The sequence below is a fragment of the Filicampus tigris genome, chromosome 5 (assembly GCF_054856515.1).
Source record: "Filicampus tigris isolate MCC_2025a chromosome 5, RoL_Ftig_1.0, whole genome shotgun sequence".
In the NCBI taxonomy this organism is placed as follows: domain Eukaryota; kingdom Metazoa; phylum Chordata; class Actinopteri; order Syngnathiformes; family Syngnathidae; genus Filicampus; species Filicampus tigris.
In genome coordinates this window covers 223,334-238,072 of record NC_141221.1, presented here as the reverse complement: position 1 = coordinate 238,072, position 14,739 = coordinate 223,334, and the positions used below count along the sequence as shown (strand labels likewise).

The 14,739-nt window shown below is 53.0% G+C and overlaps 1 protein-coding gene across 3 annotated transcripts in view; it reads right to left on the bottom strand.

Moving 5' to 3' along the window:
* Nucleotides 1–318: 318 nt before the first annotated feature.
* Nucleotides 319–14,739, bottom strand: part of grin1b (glutamate receptor, ionotropic, N-methyl D-aspartate 1b) — a 30,658-nt gene continuing 16,237 nt past the window's right edge. For 2 of the 3 annotated variants that reach the window (XM_086031260.1, XM_086031261.1), the window contains 13 exons: nucleotides 14,466–14,616; nucleotides 14,286–14,372; nucleotides 13,432–13,567; nucleotides 13,209–13,336; nucleotides 11,569–11,733; nucleotides 11,351–11,469; nucleotides 9,748–9,860; nucleotides 9,525–9,673; nucleotides 8,978–9,135; nucleotides 7,900–8,061; nucleotides 7,674–7,783; nucleotides 7,457–7,602; nucleotides 319–7,359 (listed from right to left, as the gene is read on the bottom strand). In XM_086031260.1, coding sequence (XP_085887386.1) covers nucleotides 7,294–7,359; nucleotides 7,457–7,602; nucleotides 7,674–7,783; nucleotides 7,900–8,061; nucleotides 8,978–9,135; nucleotides 9,525–9,673; nucleotides 9,748–9,860; nucleotides 11,351–11,469; nucleotides 11,569–11,733; nucleotides 13,209–13,336; nucleotides 13,432–13,567; nucleotides 14,286–14,372; nucleotides 14,466–14,616 — 1,690 coding nt within the window. In that variant the 3' untranslated portion in view covers nucleotides 319–7,293. Of the gene's footprint in view, nucleotides 7,360–7,456; nucleotides 7,603–7,673; nucleotides 7,784–7,899; nucleotides 8,062–8,977; nucleotides 9,136–9,524; nucleotides 9,674–9,747; nucleotides 9,861–11,350; nucleotides 11,470–11,568; nucleotides 11,734–13,208; nucleotides 13,337–13,431; nucleotides 13,568–14,285; nucleotides 14,373–14,465; nucleotides 14,617–14,739 lie in introns of those variants that run through there. The other variant, XR_015086874.1, reaches the window with a different exon arrangement.

Sequence of the window (14,739 nt, the reverse complement as noted above, 5' to 3'; positions counted from 1 at the left end):
TTGACAGACGTCACGTGTCGATTTCAGAACAGCAGTGAAATGAGCATTTTTTTATTTTTTTTTTTCAAGACTTGATCGAAAACAGCAGTATACATGCACAACATCAGATCTCCATATGTAAAATGACATCAAGGAAAGGGAAGAAAGGGCTCGCGTTAACTTCCTCAATATGAACCGTCCGCAATCTTTACATCTTACGTCGTCCAGAGGAAATAACGCTAACATTAAAAATCTAGTCCAATTTGGCCAGTGATTTGAACATCTTACACAGTGAATTTGAAAGGTTGCCAACATGAAGAAGAGAAGGTTGACAACATATAAGATAAGATAAGAATGCCTTTATTGATCCCACAGTGGGGAAATGTTCATTGTTACAGCAGCAAAGATCACAGAGGTCACACAGGGACGGCGGCATAATGTAGCCATTAATGAATAACATTGACGGCAAACATTCTGCGCACATCACATATCTGTGCGCTGTCCAAACTGGAAAGGCCGAATGTCTTAAATGTATTTCCATCGAGGGCTGAAGTTTAAAAATTGATCCGATTATTCAGGACGGTCCCAAAAATGCAAGCGTAACTCCGGTCAGTTCGCACAAAAGCAGCACAGAGAGTCAAATGCAACGTGAGCATTTGTGCACCACCTGCCAACTCCTCGCAGCCTCTCCTTGTCCGGACTCCCAGATGGAGAGATGAGCGGCAGGCCTCATTTTGTCGACAGCGGTGTGCAACGGTCAAGAGATCAGCCGATACCGTGCGCAGTATATGCGAGTGGACATTTGCGTCGCCGAGTATTACTCAAACCCAATCTTTGTAGCCCTCCCCAAAGGAAATAAGAACGTTGCTAGCATTAGCACCACTGTGCAACTTTTGCTAGTCTCTTTTTTGGGGAGGAAAAATAGTTGCTTTGTCTGCAGTACTCAGACACAAGCAGTACGCTTCGCATCGCAAACGTTCATTTGGACACCGACGAGATTTCTTTACGGTCACAAACGTTTATTTTGACAAGGACATGATTGTTTACAGTCACAAACTTGGATTTTCACATGAACATAATTGATTTACAGTCCATTTGCACAGTTTTCAAGACAAGGAGAAAGAAAAACAACACCAAAGTTTTCTACATGAGTTCCGCCTCCCTCACAGCCTATGACATCATGCAAAGACGGCACATAGCATTAGCGCGTCAGTGCTAACGTTTGCCGCAGTGTTGCTGTTCTCGCTTCACGTCAATCACGGTGACGCCACGGAGCTAAAGGTCAAAGCGTTGCTACATTAGCGAGTGGTCAAAAAAGAAATGCGCTTAGCAAAATGTTCGCGAGCAAAAGTTAGTGAGCAAGATGGGAAATGTGGCTGGCATAGCCGAGCTTTTAAAAGAGGTCTTTTCACCAGGGGGAAGATACACGGGGACAACGCAGCATACGGAGTCGTCGTCATCATCTCGGAAATCAGTCCGACATCCCGGAAATGCTTCCGTGTTTTTATTTCAAAAGTGACAAGACAGCCCTCCAAATTGATTGACTTATCGTCTGGAGTTCAAGATGGTAGAGCGAAGCCAAAGTTGCTCCCGTCTAGAGTTAGACCAGGTCCGAAGTTGGTCCAGGTCTAAGGACTAGCGATGTGCCGATACCCCTTTTTTGCTCGTCAAGTGTCAGCTTCTTGTATATTTGAGTAGGCTACTCTCCTCAAAGGTTTCGAAAAAGGCGCGGCGTCACGCACTCTGAAGTCCGCCTTGGGTCACGCCTCCCCGACGAGACAGCAACTTCAGAGCCGCGGTTATCCCGCACAACCCAGCTCCCCTTCAGACGGCCCGCCGGCACGGCCGCTTCGGAGCGCCTCGTTGTCAGACGCGACAAAAGCCAAAGAGGAAGGAGGGTGGAATTTGCGGAAAGCCGGCGTGTGTCCTGGGGCCTCGTGCTGCCGCGGCCGCTTTTTTGCGCCTTGCCGCGGAAAAGTGGGATATACTGTATTGCAGTCGGCAGAGGCTTGAAGCGGATATATTCTGCCGGCTCAAACATCTCTCAAACAACGCATCCCTTTTCATTTTCCAGGTTGTGACAGTGATATTGGATTGACAGTCGGGTGGGGCGTGGCTTTGTCCGGGAGTGTGGGAGAGCAGGGGGAAGGGCTCCATTTTCCACCGCTTGAAAGCCTCATTTTTAGCCCTTTTTTTTTTTTTCTTTCCTTCCCCAAACGATTCCAATTTCCAACCGTCTTGCCTGCGGCAAGAATGACTTTTGTTTTTTGGTTGGCACTTTTTTATTTTTCATGTCCAGCTGCGGTTGTTTTGTCAAGTGGCCTACAAATCTACCTACAAAGTTTTGTGTTCTGCTAGGGGTGTAACGATGCAACTGCTTCATCAACGTTGGCCACACTTTGCAGCGACAGTGTTTTAAAAGTTATTGATCGACTGAATTGATATAATTAACAAAACAACTGTGTTCTCAAAATGGACCTAATGATATTTTGAAAGAGAAATATGCAAGCCTTTTGCAAAATTGTTTCCTGCTACATACAGTTGTTGTGTATACGGAAGTTTAATACTTGTGTGTATTTTTTGTTCGCCAGAAGAGAATGTTGAATATTGCTCACATCCATGAAGCGCTTTATCAAAAGGGTTTGTTTACATTGATGCTTGAATGCATAAAAAGAACCAAAATCTTAGGCGAAGTTAGAGTATCAAAAGAGAATTCAAGGTTGTCTTTTCACATTTTGGAATCAATAAAGCTGAGCTGGTTTTAAAGTAAAATCCAATGAAAAAAAAGCTGCATGTTTATTTAGAGACTAGCCATTGTTACCGAATGAAAATATTGTACCACAATGGCCTTTATCGTATCGCATTGCATCGTTTTGCGCCAAAGGGCTAGCCCGCATGATGCGGACACGTGTCGTGTCGGTCATAAAAGCCATCGTTACCCCCATAATGATGGGCTGTTGATTCTCTTGGCCACCAGGGGACGGTGTGGCGCACGTGTACATTGGATGAAAAGACACAAAGAAGAACGTGAGGGTAACACTGCGGTATTCTCGCTTGTTTTTCGTAGAGTAGCAAAAAGATGTGTCCGGGAGTATTATTCTGACAACGGATCTTTTCTGTACAATGTGAGCCTCATCGCATGACTGCAAAACAGATCGTTATCAAAATGACAACAAAAAAATGTGTTTAAATGTGCTTCCCCCCCCCAGCCCCCCCCCCAAAAAAAGGTGTTTTTTTTCTTTTTTTAGTGTGTGTCGATTCGCAGTCCTGGAGGTCGAAGGTTGAACTGTTGCAAGTGGACTCTTGCTGAATTTTTTTTCCAACAATGTGACTCGGGCCATTGTGCCACACGGCTGACGATATGTTGCTGTGCTGATGTGCCGGAATATTCGTCCTTTGAAGGTTTGCACTGTGACATCTTTGCCATTTGTTAGCGCGCCTACTCGGACTGCACGATATTGGAAAAACATGCCAGATGCGATGTGGGTGCTGAACACAGCAATATGGAGATTCTTGCGATATTTAACATACACCTAACGAAGTGACATTTGTATTATCAACAAAAGATGTCCAATTTTGATGAAAATAAGGGCTGCTCAATACATCGTTAGCTAAATGTTTGCAATTGGCTGAGATCATGTTCAATAATCGGATGGTGATGCATGGTGATTTAAATTTGCATCAGACTGGTCAAATTCAGACAAAAGCATAGAAATTCATAGGAAACTTATTGCATGTCTGCGATATGCATATTGCATGCGCCAATATCGCGATGTCGATATTTGTTTTCGATATGACGTGTAGCCCTTCCGTCTTCGGCGCTTTTCATTTTATGTCGGCAATAAGCTGAGACGATAAGAGACGAAGCGGTGTGTTCGAAAGACCGAGCGGCCGATTTTTGCGCCGGGCGCAAGTTGAGCACAAAGCGCCGCGCCCGACTGTGCGCACGGGTGGAGTTTTCTTTCTTTTGGTATTTTCCGAGACTTTGCACAGGTAGGAGTGGGCGTAACGGGGGCGTTTGCGCAGTTGCTGGATGGGAGGAGCCGACTCCCGGCCAATGGAAGCGCGCAGCCCTCTTTCCCATTCCGGGGCGAGGGTTGGACTGGCTGAGGTGCGAGAGATTGATCGGTGCGTTTCAAAAGCGCAAGATCTCCCTTGCGGATGAATGAACAAGTCGGCCACCTACGTGATGCGATGCGGGCAATCGGAGGCCACTGGCGCAGAGTTAGACCCGCTTTTACCGAGTCTAGAATCTAGTCGACTTTCCGTCCCGCCTCTTCTGGGCGGTATTTCCGGCCCACCCACGTGCTCCCGGTCCGTCCCTTGTCGGCGACGGCCAATCGACGTCGAGAACGTCATCTTCACGTCACGAGCAGGGACGCCGCCAAACAGAAGAAATATCAAGCAAAAACACCACACACGCACACGCGCGGCCTGGTGATCGGTGAACTCAAAACAATATGCGGCACATGTCATTGCGTCTGAAATCCCAAATAGTGTTGTCTACCTTAGACAACACCATATGGGATTTTTTTGCTTTATTTGGCCGCGTGTCGGGAGCGCTCGACGCCGCTCGGCTGACTCGGACCGACCGACCGACCGACCGACCGACTGGGGCGGGCCTGAAATACTGACGAGAACGCACGGACGGACTAAAGCGCTGACGAATGCCCACCTCTGCTTATTTGAACCGTAGTCAATTAGGATGAAGTGAAAAATCACAAAATAACAAAAAACATCCTCATCAAAGAACCGCGACATCGTCTTGCCTTGAAAACCTTTGACGACATCACTACAAGTTAGCCATATGCTTCGTTAGCACAATTAGCGTCAAAAAAACTCAGCATTTCATTCTCACATTGGTCAACAACAAAAGTGCGCCGGCCGGCCGGATCAAACAGCATTAGCCGCCCGCGCGCGACGCATGAGCGGGCGTTTGGTACGAGACGCGCGGCTCAACATGCTAAAGTGCCGCTAGCTGAAAATGCTACATGCGGCAGAGGAAGAAGCGCAAACAAACATTTGACGACATCACCGCAGGGTCGACGAGCGAGCGTCCATATTTGATGGTCACGAAAGGCCTGCTACGCACACGAGAATTGTTGATCTGCGACAAGAAGTCCCTTGTACCCCAAAAAAAAAACCCAAAACAAAACACCGTGCGTGCCGTGTTTTGGTTTTGCTCATGGCCGCATTCTTGCTTGTCGTTGTCATGATGTTTTGTAAAAATCTTTTAGCAAGAGACAATTGCCGTTCCGATCTTTGCTCCGTGTTGCGGCCGCACTGTTTCGTGCTGCTGCTGCCGCTGCTCTTTTTGCGTATGGGCCATCAGGCACCTTGTTGGCCAGCCACGGGGTTGTAGGGAAGATATTGCGTTCATTCGCGCCAATTGGTTCTTTGGCCCGTTTGAAGGATTGGTTTCGATTACTCATGTACGGTTGCTACGGAAAGACAAAAGGCATTCCGTTAGCTTTCGAGGGACCGCGCGGCGAGTTCAAACGCGTCGTTTGCGCTCCGTCATTTTCATTTCATGCGTGTCGCTGGTCCACATGAAATATCAAAGCTGAGATGGTGCAAAATCCAGCAGGATTTGGTTGGAGGAGCTGATGAGCTGCTCTTATTGTGGCTAGGCCAAAAAAGACACACACACACACACCAAAAAGGCGGCTACCGGCAACGGGAACACACCTCAGACGCCGTCATCGTCTCATCGGACCCGCAATAAGCCGTCGTTTGTCGTCCTTGGTCGGGACAAAAACAGCCCCGATTATCCCGCGGGACGTGCCTTGAAGCGCAATGTGGCATGGAGTTGACTTAGCATTGGCAACCGCTCAGCTAACAAGCGGCCAAGAATGAACAAGGTGTCCGGGCGCCTCGCGGAGCAAAAGACTTGCGTGGCTTTTGTACCGAAACGCGCCGTGCGGCCGAATCGAGAAAACCTGGCACGCACCAAATAAAAAAAATAAATTAAAAAAAAGTCAATGAAATGCCGACGGGTCAATCTGTGCGTACGCATGAAGCCAAGCAGTGAACACATTGCTTTCGCACATCCCAATCCTTGCGGAATTAACCGCACGTGTTGGTGTAGCAGACTCCTCCCCCTCTGCGCTCTTGCGTAAATATGCAAATGAGCACAAAGAGGCGGGAATTCCTCACCCTGCACGATCGGATAATGACGTGATCAAGGGCCATGAGTCGCAAATGGAAAAAGAGGACCTCGCCCCCAAAACCCCAAATCTTTTTACCGCGCTGTCCTCCGGAGTCAACGACGAGTCATGGTCAGGGAATTGACTCATCCAAGTACCGACGCTGGGCGGCCCTCATCCGACGAGCTCTGGCGTGCGCCTCGCCGCGTCCAAAAGTCACCTTTGCCACACTGGCCGTTTGCCGGCAATCACGCATCCTGCAAATCTTTTCTTCTCACTCAAATCGCGCGCAGCTCACGTCACGTCACGTCACGTCACGATCACAAGAAAAAGATGGATGCTACTATGGCTTGAATACTTAGCATACTAGGTGTGTGTGTATAGAGAGAGAATATGTGTGCGTGTGTATAGAATCTATCTAAAGACAGTAGATCTTTTGGGATTTTGATAGTACCCCCCCAGTGTTGAAAAGCGCATTGGCAGCAAGCGCCAGCGGCTCTGAAGCAACGCCGGCACGGCACATCCAAACATCTCATTTTGCCGCGTCCGCCAGGGGCCGCGAGAAGGCGCTACGCATGCCAACTTTAGCTGCTCGGTGAAAATGCTACATGTGGCCGACGCGCTCAATGGTAAAAACAAGACCGAAGAAAAGTGGTGTGAAGGCGGTAAAAAGCAACAAACGTCTTCAAAACATTTGGCGACACGTCAACTGGTGCCGACTGGCGTGCGGAGGTAGAGGGAGTGACATCATAATACAAGTCTGATGACATCATCAATCCCAGCATGCTGTGGGAGCGTTAGGAGGCGGAGCAGGCGGGCAGTGATGTGAAGCTAATGCGCTAAAGCTAACAACAGGTGTTGATCTTTTGCCATATTGCTCAAAGAATCGTTGGAGACGGTTTGCGGACGTCCCGCCGATGTCACTTCCTGTTTCACGGTGGCCCAGTGTGACCTACAAACGTATTCCGATCTCGATGAAGAGGGAAGTGAACTCGTGTGCGTTTGGTAGCGAGGGGGGGGTGGGGGGGGGGCACTTGCTGTTCCGCCGGCTCCGCCCACCCGACAAATGACCAGGAAACGCTCCAAGACTTACGCTAGCCAAATCAAATCACTGAGCGGTCGGTGCGTGCGGTGGACGTGTCGGGCGTTGACGCGTGGCCGCGGGCGTTCAGACCACGGTGCTGACGGAGGGATCCGACAGGTTGATCTGTCCGGTGATGTCGGTCGGGTACGGCTGCGCGGGGAGGAAAAACACCCACGGTCACGACGGCGGTCACGGCGGTCACGGCGGCCACGCCGGCCACGCCGGCCACGCCGGCGCTTGTCCTCACCTGCAGGTTCTTCCTCCAGACGTTGACGGCGGCGAAGGCCAACTGCATCTGCTTCCTGCGGGCGTCCTTGTGGCGCTTGTAGGCGATCTCGATGAAGATGAGGAAGATGCCCGCCACGATGCCCCCCGCCACCAGCATGAACACGCCTGAACGCCGGCGACGACAAGCGCAAGAGGAGGGGGACGCGTGGGAAAAGAGGCGCCGCCTTGCCGCTCACCTGCCATGTTCTCGAAGGTGAGCGTGGCGGGCGCGTTGCTCCTGGAGTCGCACTCCTGGTAGCGCACCCACGTCTTGTCCAGGTCCTCCATGAAGCCGTTCTCATGGGAACTAAGGGCCGCAGAGGGGCTCGGCTCGGTTAGCGCGCGGCCGGCCGGGCTTCCCGGGCCGGCTCGGTCGGTCGGTCGGTCGCTGCGCGGGCGGGCGGGCGGGCGGGGCCCTCTCACCTGAGGATGGCGAGCGACACGTTCTGCTTCCAGGGGCTGTCCTTCCTCATGCCGATGCCGAAGCCCGAGCGGAAGAAAAGTTCCCCGGTGGTCACCAGGTCGCATTTCTGCGAGGCCTCGAACTCCAGCACGGCGCTGTCCCAGATGAAGGCGTGCAGCTTGCTAGCGGGCACAAGCCACAAACGCGTCTTATCCGGCCTTTACCAACGTGCGGAAGGACTTGGGGTGGGGGGGGGGGGGGGCGGAGGGAGGCCGCCGCGCGTGAAGGCCGCAACGCTCGCCGCCGCGCTGTCCGGCCCCACCCGGCGTGAAATGAGTACTCGCAGGGAGCCCAAAATCCTCACGGACCTGCGTCGACGTTACCCGAGCGGGAAAAACGGCCACGTCCACAACAAAAGACTTGGGCGGTGGACGCGTCGTCCCCTCGGGGTCCGGGGAATGTGCGCACGTCGCGCGGAACTGCTTGGATGGAACCCAGGTGGCAGTCGGCTTGTTGCGGGACACAAGAATGGATCGACTCGGCCTCTCGAAACGCGTCAACCTTGAAGCCAAGAAAATGGCCTGCGTGTGCGCGCGCCGCGACCAGAAGAGCGCCACTGGCGCGAGTGAGCGTCGCGGGCCGTCGCCATCCATCGGCAGCTTGATCCCAAAGCGCCTCTCGTGATGCTAGCGGGGGCATTTCAGGCGCCAACTCGTTTGCTTGCTCCAAACTCACCAAGCGTTTGTCTTTGCCCCGCGGCTTTTCATAGGAAATTGAATTCTTTCGGGAAGTTGTAAAAAAACTCGATTCTCAATCGTTGTCAATACTCAATTGCGACGGCGAACCCGCGCAATGTCACGACGCGAGAAGGAGCCGCCCGACCAAAAAGGCTAGCTGGAAAGACGGGGGCTTCGGCAAGCCCGAAGGATCGTGCGGAGACCGACGGGAGATTTGAAAATGAAGACCAAATCCAATTGCAGCATTCCACCTGAAATGGCCGAGCTCGAATTGACTCTATAAGGCACGGCGGGCGGTCGTGACGTATTGTCATTTTTGTCATTGGGTGGGGCGGCGCGGGAGGAGCGGGCGAGTTCTCACTTGTCTCGGACGGCCTGGATGGCCTCGGCGGCGCTCTCGTAGTTGTGCTTCTCCATGTGCCGGTACATGGTGCTCAGCTCCACTTGACGGCGGAAGTAAATGTCCACTGAACTCTGCTTCACCGTCGCGTAGATGAACTTGTCCGACGGGTTTCGCAGCTGACGGACGGACACGGAAGACATGGGACAGGCCCGCGTCAAACGCACGGCCGAAACACGCGCACGGCACACTCAGCATGGCAAACATGCGCGGACACGAGAGCGACATGCCGACGGCGCGCACACAAAAGGCAAAGGTGAAAAATGGAGACGTTACCCTGGCGTGAGCACGACGGGGACATGACGATGATGAACGTGGGATGACGATGACGTGGAGGCGGGGGGGAAGGGGAAGGGGAGGGGGAGGGGGAGGGGGAGGGGGAGGGCGAGGGCGAGGGCGAGGGCGAGGGCGAGGGCGAGGGCGAGGGCGAAGGCGAAGGCGAGGGCTCGCCGGCGCGCCGACGAGCGGACGCCACCGGGAGCGGAGAGGAGGGCGGCCGTGCGCTGACCCTGGGGTCGTTGATGCCAGTGATGCGCTCCTCAGGCCGGTCCAGCACCAGGAAGGCGGCCAGGTTGGCCGTGTACGACGCCACGATGATCATGGCGAAGCCCGCCCACACCATTCCCAGAATCCTCGCCGAAAAACTCCTGGGGGCTCCTGCGGGAGAGGGGGCGGGGTTTGGGCCTTCAGACACGCCTCCGACACGCCCCGGGACAACACGCCGGCCTCACCTTCTCCGATCCCGGAATTGAGGAGGACTCCCCAGGAGAACCACATGGCTGAGGACAAGGTGAGGGCGTCTTCTTCTTCTTCTTCACTGTTGACTTTGAACCTTCCGAAAGGGCTGCGCGCGCACACACACACACACACACACGCGCGCAAACGCACACAAACGCACGCACGTGACCACGCACGCCTTGGCACACGCTAGTGACCGAGCCCTCGGACAGGTGGAGCGCCACCGTCGCGCGCGCGCGCGTCGTTGCCCGAATGGCTGGGTCCGCACTACGGCGGCTAGCATCCCTTTTTGGGCGGCAAGCAGCATAGACTAAACGTCAAGGCTGTTTAAAGAGCCTCCGCTGACGCCGAAGGCAAAATGCCACCGCTGGGCAAAGCAAATGGCGCGTAGCTGGTGGCACGGTGTGCGGCAACACAGGTAGACAGGCAAAATCCGCCGAACGGGCCTTCGGTTGTATAAAACGACACAAGACACTAAGCCCTTCAAGAGCGACTCTTCAGCCACCTCCCGATGACGCGGCATCGCGGGCGACTCGGGTTTCGCCATCTTGCTGGAGGGAACTTCCACACGGTCACAAGGGACGGATATCGAGGCCACGAGACGACCAATGAGCCCAGCCGCCCCGGCATATACTCTTTACGCACGGGGAAGAGCATCGAATAATACCGGGGCCGACCGCGGAACCTGCGTTGAACTGTCGAATTTGGGGAGGGCTCGTCCGTTACAAGCCATTGATCGTTAAATTCAAGGGCTTCTTTTCCTGAGCCCGAAAACGAGCAACACAGAACAAAATGGATTGTTTGGTACTCTTTGGGTGACCTCAGAAAACAGCTTGAAACCGTTTGCAAAGTTTCAACGCCTGGCCGTGGAGCAGCTGTTCAAGCGCCACAACATTGGGCATTAGCATTACGCTAGCGCACTGAAAGGCTCAGCTTGTTTTAGGCGCTGAAGAGCTTGAAGCCCCGCCCAGCTCTCATATGTCCAGCATGAGCAGAGCAAAAAAAAAAAAGAAAAAAAAAGGCGTCCACCTGAATGGCTCGGATGGCAGGATGGCGCTACGGGGGATTTCAGGCCACGTTTCCGACGTGGCTGACCGATCAGAGTCCAGCTTGTGCTGCTCCACTTTGTGGATTCGTCTGACTTTGGATTTGCTTTGATGCGTAAAGGACAAACGTAGAGCAGCAGGCCGCGGTGGGCTTTCGGCACGCCGCCCCCCCGCTAGTGGCCCCGCCCGACTAAGCGCGCGGACCCCGCTAGCGGGCCCCGCTAGCGGCCCCCGCTAGCGGGCCCCGCTAGCGGCCCCCGCTAGTGGCCACACGAGTGAAAAGAGGCAAATAAACAATGCTCCTTGTCATGACGTTGAAAACAAGACCCAAACAATCTTTGAGAAACAAAATACATTGCCAAGTATCTTCCCTTTCTTCTTTTTCTGCAGTGCTTGTAATTGTGGACTCCAAATTGCTTTCCTATTTTGCTTCCTAAAACGGTGAAGCGGGCTCTGGTTTCTTTGGCGTTTTTAAAGCAAGGCTGACAATCACGCAGATGGGAAGCTCATTTGGGCTTTGGCCGGCAGGGCACCTTTGGCGCCTTCCTACCTGAATCGGTCTAATAGGTAGAGCATCACTGCCACCACGTGGACCGACAGGCCGACAAGGAGCCACAAGGTGCTCTGGAAAGGTTGCATGAAGGAGTCCAGTGTGCTGCGAGGGATTTCCTGCGCGCACACAAAGCAAAGCGACCTCGACCTCAACCTCGACCTCGACCTCGTCCCCGTCTGGCCTGGCCCGGTCGCCATGGCGAGGCGGCGTCCTACCTTCTTGACAAGGATGGTGAGTCCCTGGTACTTGAAGGGCTTGGAGAACTCGATGTACTGAGCGCGCTCGTTGTTGATGGTGAGGGGCGCCACGATCATGTCGGCCAGGCCCCCCAGGAGCTCGCCCATCATGCCGTTCCACTCCTTCTTGTTGCTGTTGTTGACCTACGCCGGCGCCGGACGCAAACACGCGCGCTTGCTAAGCGACATGTGTCAACATGGCTCTTTCGTGCCGATTGGGCTGGCTTGCAAATGGCCCAAAAGGCGGCGTCGTGCCCTTTTTTTTTTTTTTTTTTTTTTTTTTCCAGCTAAGCCCAACCCCCCCCAGGGAGATGACGCGGCTGCCGGTGACTTGAACGGACCTCCGCGCATCGCTCGGGTACATTTTGGTGCCATTTCAACCTTGGGCACATGATACGCAGAAGCCCAATGCCAATCGCCACACTCGCACCCGACGGTCCCCGCTGAAGCGCACGCGCACGCAGTCAGAGTGCACCAAGGGAGGGTTCGAGGGCGCCGGTTGCACAAAAAGCATTGGGACACTTCGGGTGACGTCACCGACGTTTGGCGGCGCCAAGTTTGCCGTTGACGATCGAAAATCGCACGCTTTGTGATGATTCAATATTTACGCTTGAGGAAACATTTTATGGGCGCAGGAATTTCGTCGAATGTCTTCGGTTTCCAAACCCGCGCTGAATTGCGGCGCGGAGGGGGCGGGGCCACGGAGCACTTTGCAAAATCGGGGCACACCCGTACCCTGGGCGGCAACGTGTGGCTGGTGGGCTTGGGCCACTGGGCTGTATTTGTAGCAAGCCACCCGCCGCAAAACGGGCCTGAACGGCGGGCGGCAAGAATGCGTCGCCGCCCCGCATGGCCAAAATCGCAGCCGCTCCTTTTGCAAGCCAGTAAAGAGATGTCAAACACATGGCACACTTTTCACCGTTCATATGCACCCCGAAAAATTGGATTTGGGCGGCACGGACCCTTTTTTGGGGTCCTTTTTTGATCATTCAAATTTGTATTCAATAAACAAAAATAAATAATTATTCACAAACAGACGGTACAACTTCCTCAAAAACAACAAGCAACAAAAGGTCGGCAGCCAATGTCCCCACACATGACGGTTCACAGCAAATAACCATCAAAGTCCACAACAAAACAGGTGACATTTGCAACGGTCCCTCGAATGTTTTGAGAAAGGAATAATACATTTAAAAAAAATCAAAACAAAAGGGGGAAAACGACAAGGCAAAGCAAACGATGGGACGCGGTGTTGTCACGGCAACAAGTCCAATGACTCGACAAGGTGTGGGCACGGCAACAAGGAAACATGTTGCCATGACAACAAAGACCCTCCTGTGAGACGGTGTCGTTATGGCAACAAAGACCCCTGATGCATTCAATCAGCAGGTCAAATCATGTATCACGTATAAGCATGTATAATACATGTTGGCATGCATTATACATGTTTGTAAAGATGCATAATGCATGTATATCAATGATACATACGAGATGCTGTTAGTTGTTGCGTGATGTGTACCTGAAATATGGATGTAAAAGCGTATACGTGCGTATGTAGGGTTTTTTTTTTTCTTTTTGAACGCGTGTTGCAAAGCACGCATGGCGCAGCCGCCGCTTACCCTCTCTTGTGTTCCAAACTTCCCATCCGCCACCAGGTGAACCTCGTAAGTGAAGTTCATGCTCATGGCCAACTTGATGAGGAGGTCGATGCAGAAGCCGTAACAACACTGAGGAACCGTCGGCTGACCTGAAACGCGCACATAGAGCGCTAACCCTGTGCACACGTCCTACACGTGGACGTGGACGTGCGTGCGAGCGTGCGAGCGAGCGAGCGAGCGAGACCTGGGATGGTTCCGTTGGGCCCAGTGCAGATAACCTTCTTGATGAGAACTCCGTTGACCGTGTATTCCTCCTTACACGTTCCGTCCGCTTTGGTGGGCTTCACGTACACAAACGGCTCCTGGTGGATGGTCACGATCTGCACGTGTGCATTAGCATCTTAGCACAGTACAACATTGCTGTGTTCACGCATTAACATATTAGTACATTGGAAAATTTGCATTTTACGTTAGCATTAGCACTTTAGCGCATGCATAAGTTAAGAGCGTTGCTACATTAGCTAGAGTAGCACTTGAACACATTAGCTGACAATTACGTCAGCAAATTAGCACTTTAGCACATGAGTGGCTCCCAACCTTTTTTCTGCCACAGACCGGTTCATACAAGTCCATACCGTTCGCGGCCCGGCCCCATAACTATTCACCGTCAGCTGGAGGGGGGGGGGGGGGGGGGGTAGATTTTTGGGGATATGGTGCGAGCGAGTGCGAGTGGTGCCCTGTACGTCTGTTTGTTTTACTCATTTGCTAGCTTGTGCATTTAATATTAGCGTTACGCGACGGAGATGCTACCATTTCATTGGAGCATTACGCGACGGAGACAACTCGCCTTCCGCGGCGGTGCCGGTTTGCCGCAGCCCGGTCCAAAGCGTCCCGGTGGTTGCTGCATTAGCATGTTAGCACATTAGCACACAAACTAGCACATTCGCATGCTAGCGTGTTTGTACAAGTCGCGCGTTAGCCCATGAGTACATTCGCACAGGAACATGCTAGCACATGGGCGTGTTTGAACATTCGAATGTCAGCACATGACGGCATGTTTGCACGAAAGCCTGTTGGCACGCCAGCCGCTGAGCAAACCTTGAGTTTGGTTGACATCTGGTAGCCGACTGGCTTTTCGGTTTCCCCGCCGGGCCAGATGATCTTCCTCTGCGGGTTCATCACCACCTGACACGCACAAGTATCAAGCAAGACTTGATGGCGTCTCGTCACGTGTAATCACGTGTGTGTGTGCGCGCCCGCGTGTGGATGGTCCCCCACCTGCGATCCGTTGAAGATTCCGACCTGAACGAGTCTTCCGGGCTTCTGCTGGTAGTTGAGGATGTTGTACGTGGCGAAGCGCCGGTCGCCGTCGTCATTGAACTCGATGCGACCGGTCAGGCCCTCGGCGTACTTTGATGACATCAGCACCCTGGCGACCACGTACAACGTCACCGTGACGACCGCCGCCAATAGTGAAAATATGTGGGAACGAAAATCCACAAATGTGCCAATCCGCGGCGGTCAACCATATTATGTTCGACTAGGGTGCAAC